At 41.4% G+C, this 9,533-nt stretch overlaps 1 protein-coding gene across 2 annotated transcripts in view; it reads right to left on the bottom strand.

The window, feature by feature from the left end:
• Positions 1 to 8,951, bottom strand: part of TFB2M (transcription factor B2, mitochondrial) — a 52,833-nt gene extending 43,882 nt beyond the window's left edge. Inside the window, exons 1-3 of one of the 2 annotated variants that reach the window (XM_085857927.1) lie at positions 8,931 to 8,951; positions 8,495 to 8,675; positions 5,977 to 6,198 (exon numbers count right to left, since the gene is read on the bottom strand). In XM_085857927.1, the coding sequence (XP_085714053.1) occupies positions 5,977 to 6,198; positions 8,495 to 8,624 (352 nt within the window). In that variant the 5' untranslated portion in view covers positions 8,625 to 8,675; positions 8,931 to 8,951. Of the gene's footprint in view, positions 1 to 5,976; positions 6,199 to 8,494; positions 8,676 to 8,784 lie in introns of both variants that reach the window. The other variant, XM_085857926.1, reaches the window with a different exon arrangement.
• Between the last annotated feature and the right edge of the window lie 582 nt (positions 8,952 to 9,533).

Below are 9,533 nucleotides of genomic sequence, written 5' to 3'. Positions count from 1 at the left end.
GGAAAACTTACCCCAGGGGGAGAGCATACATGGACAGTTTGGACACATAGATGACCTGAGGATCAGTTATTATCCCGCCTCCCGGAGGGAGGGAGCAGGATATTGTAATCGTCCGGTTTGTTACTTGACGAAATCTACGATTTTGTCAAGTATGTTGGTTTGTTTTGTTACTTGACGAAATCTACGATTTTGTAAAGTATGTTGGTTTGTTTTGTTTGTTTGTTTGTTTGTTTGTGTGTACATCTCGCTCTACAGGTCGCATTTCGAGTTGTAATGTCATGGAACTTCACCAATGGACTTATTGGGCACCAGAATAGAACCCTATAACTTTTGGCATGTCAAGGTCAAAGGTCAAGGTCAGGAAAAATTCCTGAAAATCGCGAAAATCCGTATCTTTTAGCATGGGCCGATTTTCAAAAATTCATGTCTCCGCCAAATCTTAACGGATTCCTTTCAAATTTGAAACACGGACGTAGAAGGGGACTATCTTTGACTGAATTAAAAATTGGTCACATCCGTTACGGATTACGGAGGTGACAGGTATTTTAATTTAACATGGTAAGTGCTATCTACGGTTTTTCATGGTAGTCATGATCACTTATGAATCATAATGCCACCAAATATTCAGAAAAATTACCATTCACAGTGAACAATTTAATGGAATTTAAAACGAATCTCCTCGGCCTCTAATATTACACAATCCTCTCATCGCAGATCTGAACTTCGGGGTTCAGATCTATGGGGTTCAGATCTATTCTCTCATATTGCAATTCAAGAAAAAAACTAATGAGTAGGCGTCGCATAATATGCACGCAATACGCACGTGAAGTCAGCAATATAAGCCACACCGGGCCTGCTTTTTTCTCTCTCAATAACCCTGCAAAATCTTATCGGATTCATTTGAAACTTAAAACATAGATGTATAGTGATTAGTATGTGTTATTATATGCATGTTGATGGGTGGACACTGCGTATTGCGCACGCTACGCACATATATTAATACATGAGCGATGAATTTCATCAAGTCCTGGCCCTATGGGATATTTTTATTTGTCTGTTTGTTTATCTGTCTGTTAGCAACTTTACGGCAAAACGGCTTTACCAAACGCTATCAAATTTAATCCACGGGTGGGCAATGAACCTTGGACGACCCCATTAACTTTTGGGTCCAATTGGATCAAAGGTCAAGGTCACGAAAAGATCAAAATCGTTTTTCGCTCATAACTTCATCAAAAATGATCTGATTTACTTCAAACTAAGCTTATAGTGAACCTTATTCTATTTGTCACTTATAAGCCTACCCATTCCTATAGTGAAAAATGCATATTTGTGAAGATTGGTGGGGTCCGAAATTTTGGGGGTCATGGCCATCGGTCAAAAATACTAATTTTCCATTAAAACTAAAACATGGTTACGAAAATACAACTTTACAGGAAAACGGCTGGCTCAAACACTGTCAAATTGTATCGCTCATAACTTTGTCAAAAATGGTTTAATTGACTTCAAACTAAGACTAAAATACTCCTTATTCTATTCCTTATAATCAACATTCAGGTTAAGGATGTATCAAATTTAAATTTGATCCCCAAAATAACGTTATGCCTTAAATGGGCGGGATTTGTTGTGCCTGGCACCACTTGTTTCATTAGTCTTTGTTTAGATAGCCCTTGGTCCCTTGTCGAAGGGCTGTTCGGGGGGTGGGGGGCATGCATTTTCTCGGCTGTATTTTCTCAGTTTCAATGTTCCTCCCCCCCACCCCCAACCCCCAATGCTTTCAATCTTCCTTCCTTCATACCATCGTTCTGTTCAATCCCACTGTCACTTTCATCTTTCGTCCTTCACACTATTGGTCCCCCCCCCTCCGTCCCCGTCCGCCTTTCTCAATCCACTAATAATCCCCTTCACCAAGCATCATTTTAACAATCCCTCCTTAGCCCCATCAGTCTTACCTTTGGCCCCACATCTGTTCGGCCGTCCCTTGGTCCGTTGGAATCCCTCTCCGTTTTCCCTCCATTCACGCATTGCTAAATTGGGCACGCTCGATCTGTCTGTGGTCTTTCATCCATCGGGCCGATTGGATTACCTTCACCGCATGGGACTATGTCCATTCTCACATGCATGCTCATGATCCTTGGTGTCCGTGGCCTGGGGACAGCGCTTCTCGCATGTGGAACAGTACGTACAGTACACAGGACGTTTTGCGCGAACAGGGAGGGGATAAGGGCTCTCGCCGTAGCCTTAGGCATGTGAAGAGAGGGGCGGGGGCTGCGTTGAAAGTTCCCTCAGATGTGGCATTTACCACAAGCGACATCATAGACCCACCCCCATCAGCTGCAGACCAATGTGTGTGTGAGAGAGAGAGAGAGAAAGAGAGAAAGAGAGAAAGAGAGAAAGAGAGAAAGAGAGAAAGAGAGAAAGAGAGAAAGAGAGAAAGAGAGAAAGAGAGAAAGAGAGAAAGAGAGAAAGAGAGAAAGAGAGAAAGAGAGAAAGAGAGAAAGAGAGAAAGAGAGAAAGAGAGAAAGAGAGAAAGAGAGAAAGAGACTCGTGAGAGGATGGAAAGAAAGAGCGATGAGAGAAGAAGAGCAGAAGGCAAAAGCAGAGATACAGGCTCGCACGAGCCGGGTCAAAAAGAGCTCATGAACAGAAGGCTCACACACAGAAAGTTCATGATAGGAAAGAAAAAAAGCTCATGAGAGGAAGGGAAAAAACTGATGAGAAGGGAAAGAGCTCATGAGCAAAAGGCTCAGACGCAGAAAGCCGAGGGATGGAGAAGGCTTGTGAGAGAAGAGGAAAAAAAAACATATGAGGGTGAAGAAAGGAAGGTTTCGCGAGCAGTTGGTGTCAAGCTTCTGTGCGGAAAAGAACACTTCTTTCATGACCGTCGTCCTGCCCTCTCGATCCTGTCAGCCACGAAGGACGAGGAGGGTGAACGGCAGCACCTCATCGACGGGGGCCTGAGGAGGAAGAATCTGTGGGAGAGGAGGGCGAGTTGCATATCTAGCTGGCATATCTGGGATGCAGAAGAGAACTCACCTACTGGGTGTGGGCACCTCAGGGACGTGGCTGCGTGTCTCATTGCACCACATCGCTACGACCCATCTTCCCCATCCATTTTCCTCCGCATTCTCTTGTATATTGGGGCTGTGTGAAGTGAGGGAGAAAAGAAAAGACTGCTTTTCTTTTCCCCATACTTTACTTTTATTTTATTTTCCAGGTCTTCTTCTCCCCTGAATTTTATTCAGCTCTTCTTCTCCCCTTGTCCCCTTAGTTTTATTCTTCGCCCCTGAATGAATGATGGCAAAGTCGTTTGTGTAAGTAAGATTGAATAAGAAGAGTACATGTTATGGTTAAATCTGCTCTTGTGTGCCCTTTTGCTTTCTTGCTTATAAATACTTGCTTTTAAATGATTGCTTGCTTGTGTGTTTGGAATAAATAATTGTTTGTTCCTATTTCCAATCTGTCTCGGTTGTCTTTTCCTCTATTGGTCTGACACTGTGCACAAATAGAGTTACACAGGAAGTTCTACCCCAATAATTTGCTCTTGTTTGTTTGTTAGTGCACACTCACTGTAATGCTCGGCAGTAAGCTGAGTGTGCACTGGGGACACGTGACCCAAATTGACCGGCCGTCCACAGGTAAGGTATCGCGCGAAGTAGTGTAACCCTGCCCAGATTGGCCGTGCCAATCGGCGTTCATAGTTGCTGAGCAACCTGCAAGTGCGCAGAGTTATCTGGGCCTGGTCGCCTCAGGACCGGTCGTTAAAGAGGGACCCGATTGCTTCCCTTGTGGCAAGCTACAAAACCCGGATCCGTATATAATCATGAAATAATACAAAAGAAAAACGAAAACATTCATCTTACATTCGGCAACATCAACTCAAACAACATTTCTCCCAGCAGCCACAGCATCAACTGAAACAACATTCATCCCGGCAGCACGACTCGAAGGCAAGCACACACCCCTTCATGACAAAAAATCGTTCGGAAACAGCACATTTTTAAAGTCCACACACTTGGCCCCAATGCATCCTGTAGGCTTAGCAGATAAGTCAAAAAGTAAAAGGTGACAAGAACAAGCCGATTGAAATAAAAATAAACCAATGTCACCCGCAGGGTGACCCGTATCTTGCCAAAACGTGACCACGTGTGACTTCTTTAAGGTCACACTGAGGTGAACAGAGCTGCTATCCACCAGGAGCGACTCCTTGAGGAATATCTGCCTACGAGAGATTCCGATGAGAATCGTTCTACAGAGTCACCATGAAAAATATGCTTTTACCTCATAACGTCACCAAATGACGTCATAATGTCTCAAGCTTGTCATATCTAGAAAGCACTCATCGAGGTGTTCAATTTGAGGTACTACACGATATGGTTCCTAAAACTTGAAAATTTGACCTTGGGGTCAAATATGTTTGACCTGAGGCGCTAACCATGAAGGTCAAGGCCAATCGCCACCAAAAATTAATCAGCTGAGCGCCAGACCATGAACTATATTCCCATGAAGTTCAAAGACGATCCGATCAAAATTACTCAAAAAATAAGGGTTTCGTCGACTCCCTGATTTGCGACAAAGTGACCTTGACCTTTGACCTTCAAAATTTTATGCGCTGAAAGGGACCTCTATAGGCCTCTAATATGCGAAGTTACAAAAATTTCCAATGATAACTGTGCTCTGCAGAGTGATTTATACGTGATTACAGACCAAAAAAAAACAAACAAAAAAAACATATGAAGGTCAAGGCCAATCGCCACCAAAAATTAATCAGCTGAGTGGCAGACCATGAACTATATTCCCATGAAGTTTGAAGACGATCCGATCAAAATTACTGAAAAAATTAGGGTTTCGTCAACTCCCCTGATTTGCGACAAAGTGACCTTGACCTTTGACCTTCAAAATTTTGTGCACTGAAAGAGACCTCTATAGGCTTCTGATATACGAAGTTACAAAAATTTCCAATGATAAATATGCTCTGCAGAATTTTTTTAAAGTGATTACAGACAAACAAACAAACAAACAAAAAAAAAACATACAAGCTGACTAACATATCTTGCAAAAACTTCGTTTTGGCAAGATAATAATTTCAAAATGACAATATCCAGAGGCAGACATGGCCCAGGCGAGGAAACACTGAAGGAAGACGATTGGAACAGGTTCCAACAGCGTCTGAGAAAAAAAAAAAATCAAATTGGCTTGTTCTTGTCGTCTAAGCAACTCTTCCCCTAAGGTATATCATCAGTCATTCACAACTTTTTGAAATATCAGGCTATATATTGTTTTTGGTCCTATCACACAATAGTGAAGAATCACACTTATAAAATCCTCTGATCCAGATCTGGAATTGGATCCTCACCAAAATTTAATCACTTCTTCCTTATCACACACCCATCCTGTCCACTCAGTTTAGTCTGAATTCATACATAACTTTTTGATATATCGTGCTTGATATTATTTTAGCCCCATCTCTCAATGGTAAAGAATCACTAAAAAAAAAAAAAAAAAAAAAAAAACTTAAGAGTAGCTGGATCTTCACAAAATCTAATCATTTTGGCCTCGTCACACATCCAACCTCTCCACCAATTTCGTCTGAATCCATCCACAACTTTCTGAGATATCCTGTTCACAGACAAACAGACAGGGGTGAAAACATATCGTCCGTCCAACTTCGGTGGTGGGAGGTAAAAAACGCGAAATGTCTGAAACTCTTGCATAGCTGCTGTGGGTTTGCGCGCGCACGCACGCGCACGCATGCGCACGCACTCACACGCGCACACACGCACACACACGCGCACACACACGCGCACACACACGCACACACACACACGCACACACGCGCACACACGCGCACACACACAAATGATTTAGATGGGCACTGATGATGAACAGGTCCCTTTGATGGCATTAATAGTGAGAATGTGGTCAATGCATAGATTTTTTTCCTCAGCAGGCTGACAATATCAGGAAAATAGAACATACCTGGACAGCAATCAGCAATAAGAGTTCTGTCCTTGGAAAAGTCAATGCCAAGTTTCTCCACGAATGTTTGTGCACAAGAAGGTAAAAGCGCAAAGTGGCGATAGTGAGAAAGCTCAGCCTTCGGTTTCATCACACCAAGGACTGGCTCCGCCGTCTTGGTCAACAACCCCGCAGCGATTAACATTTCCTCATTGTGCCAGGCATCATGTTCACCGCTTGAACCTATGTGAGTGGAATAAAATGTTTAATTCATTGCAAGGAACACAACATATTCTCACCTATTTCTGTGGCAGATGAAAAACCTATGCAGGACATCATTATATTAAAGTACTGGTATAAAAGCCCATCAAAAATGATGAGTTATTAAACGAAATATTCAAGCAGACTGGAAGATATGTTTCGTCAGAAGAAAAAAAAAACGTTATTTTAAAACACTACATATACAAATGTGATCATATTTTCTTTATCTTCTGGGATATTTCATTTTGACAGTGTAGCCTCGTCGAGACCTTGCCAAAGTCTGAAGCCTCGGCCTAGCGTCAGGTGTGCTAACTGCTAATATCTTTATTTATTGGACATCCGACAGACGTATATGTGACCCTCCAGTACAAAACCAGTAGGAAGTTGCAAAATTCAATATTGAGTTATTGGGTTTATTTGAAAGCCCATAAAATAAGCTTCACAATGGTGTATCATACATGGTGGTCCGTGACAAACTGACTGAGATATCTTACGATGAAGTTTTACAACACACATTAGGCCTTAGTTAATTTATAACTTGGTTTACAGATCCGTCGACAGTATATTTGCCGAAATGAAATATAAATATAAAACACATTTTTAGCCCTTTATATTTATAAATTTTTCGCTGAAGGTGCTACAATTTTAAACCCGAAATGTAAACGTTGGCATTTATTTTCAAAATATAATTTCGCGTGCGCGCACCGAAATGCTGAGTCACCTTTAACCAAACTGTGCAGTAGTCTTCGGTCATGGCGTCTGAGCAGTGGCCAGCGTGGTTCAGATTGACTGTGGTTTCTGGGGCAAAAGTGATTGTTAAGAAGTATGTCAGCGGTATAAATTTGAGTGACTGTATTGGTGATTTAATCACGCAACATCTTGACGACGAATATTCTGGCCAAACTATTGCATCAATTCAGTGCAGCAGCAGGGATGATTCGCAGGCTACTCTCGATCGTGCCAATTTTGTTTCTGTCGAAAGTTGTACAGCGCTGTTTGTATTGAAAGATTTCGGTGCCAAGTACGTCAAAGTTTCTTTGCGAAATGCTGATATTCAGCCTTAAACGGACCAGAAATCAGCCTTTGATGTGCTCATGGGGATGGCGATACGGTACGATCAGATGCCCGCTGAAAAGTAAGAGCTGGTTATGGCTCTGATTGACCGTTTTGAGCGTGTTGACTCCTAGTAGACACCTTTTTTAAATCATATCCAGCACTCTGCACTGGTGTGCACGCACACATCTATGACTTGGACAGTAATTTTCTCAGCATAGTTTCCATTTGTTTGATGATCCAACAGGTTTCTATAAGAAAAACATGCCAGACTATATTGTAAAAACAAGTTTTAATCCTTCTCTATTGTTTTTCACATCAGATGATGCAGTGAACATGGGCATCCTGCATTTGAATAGTCTTCCATCTTCAATGTTTTCTTAGATCCTCCTGGTCTGGGATTTATATTTATTCCCCCCCACCCCCCCCACTGACCCTTGTCTTTTCCATGGAACATCCGAAAACAAATCATAAAATTATATAATTTCTAAAAATTGAAAGTATATTTATATTTCGACCTACCGACCCGACATTTCAGCTGAAGAACTGTGTAAACCAAGTTATAAAATAACTAAGGCCTTATTGGGAAAATCGAAATAACCGGATATTAGCTTCTGGAGTTTGAGAAACAGTCCTTTGCAACGTATACCAGCAATCGTTTCAATAGTTGTAAAACTTCATCGAAAGATATCTCGGTCAGTTTGTGATGGACCACCATGTATGATACACCATTGTGAAGCTTATTTTATGGGCTTTCAAATAAACCCAATAACTCGATATATTGAATTTTTGCTACTTCCGACTGGTTTTGCACTGGAGGGTCACAAATGAACAACTCGTTTTACTCTGCACACATTGCACATCGTGTGCAGGTGAATTTCATTTCCCCACACCTTGTACTTATTTTTTTTTTAAACGTTTCTGTACACCGCCCTTGGTGCCCGGTTGCAAGTCACCGTCTACAATTCCAATAGAAGAGACGTGATTACTCTTTAATAAATTTTTTTTTTTTTTAATCCAAAAAAAATTTTTTTTTTTTTTAATCCAAAAAAACAAAAAACAAAAAACAGACCGTAGTGAGCACCCAATCGTGTGAAAAAGATTGGCCTTGAAATTGAAAACCCTACTCAAATCGTCCTTATGAAGTGGAACAGACAAATACACAAACACACACTGTGTTTTATGTAGATAGGTCGGTAATAGGTTAAAAAAATCAAAAAATCACCGAGTATTCGTAGATGGGATGAGCTCCTGAAGGTTCGAACATATTCCAACCGAGGAAAGCACGGGCAAAGACGACGGACTACAGGCACGATCAAAGGCCCGATGTGGAGACAGCAAGACCGAGCAAACATGGCTAAACCTAAAGGACATCGCAGAGCGCGAAGGCCACGTGTCGGATTCTCCTGAGGAAGGCAAAGGACAACAAACAACAACGTTGGAATCTTGTTTTTTTTTTTTTTTTCAACGTAACTGATTTCTCAACGCCATGTTACATGTATCTCACTCGTTCACCTCAAACCCCACAAGTCATCCACACTTTCATTGCTTCCTTCATTTCATCACCACAACGGTTACCCCAGCAACAATGTGCGTAAATTATTATTATTCAAGAAATATAAAACTCGACGGTTGAGAAAACCCGAACGAATATCACCGACCAAGTGCCGAAAGCACTACGACGAACTACTCCGTCGAGGATTCTAAACACGTGACAACGGGCGAAGTTGTCTGAGGGACGAAAACAGAAGAAAAATCAATTCCATTATACATCAAAAAAGGTTAGGAATATGCGTGTTTACTATGGAAGACGTATATCAAGTCTTTTATTGGCTTTCATTTGACACCATGACCTTACGTGGCCTTGAAAGGTCAAAGTCATTTTACGGTCATAACTTCATCAACAAGTGGTGCCAGGCACAACAAATCCCGCCCATTTAAGGCATAAAGTTATTTTGGGGATCAAATTAAAATTTGATACATCCTTAACCTGAATGTTGATTATAAGGAATAGAATAAGGAATATTTTAGTCTTAGTTTGAAGTCAATTAAACCATTTTTGACGAAGTTATGAACGAAAAAAGATTTTGACCTTTTCGTGACCTGACCTTGACCTTTGACCTAATTGGACCCAAAAGTTAATGGGGTCGTCCGAGGTTCATTACCCACCTGTGGATACAATTTGACAGTGTTTGAGCCAGCCGTTTTCCCGTGAAGTTGTATTTTCGTAACCGTGTTTTATTTAGTTTTAATGGAAAATTAGT

Source organism: Eptatretus burgeri, chromosome 15 (assembly GCF_056783735.1).
Source record: "Eptatretus burgeri isolate ZD-2024b chromosome 15, Ebu_testis_v1, whole genome shotgun sequence".
Lineage (NCBI taxonomy): Eukaryota > Metazoa > Chordata > Myxini > Myxiniformes > Myxinidae > Eptatretus > Eptatretus burgeri.
This window is presented reverse-complemented; position numbering and strand designations above follow the sequence as displayed.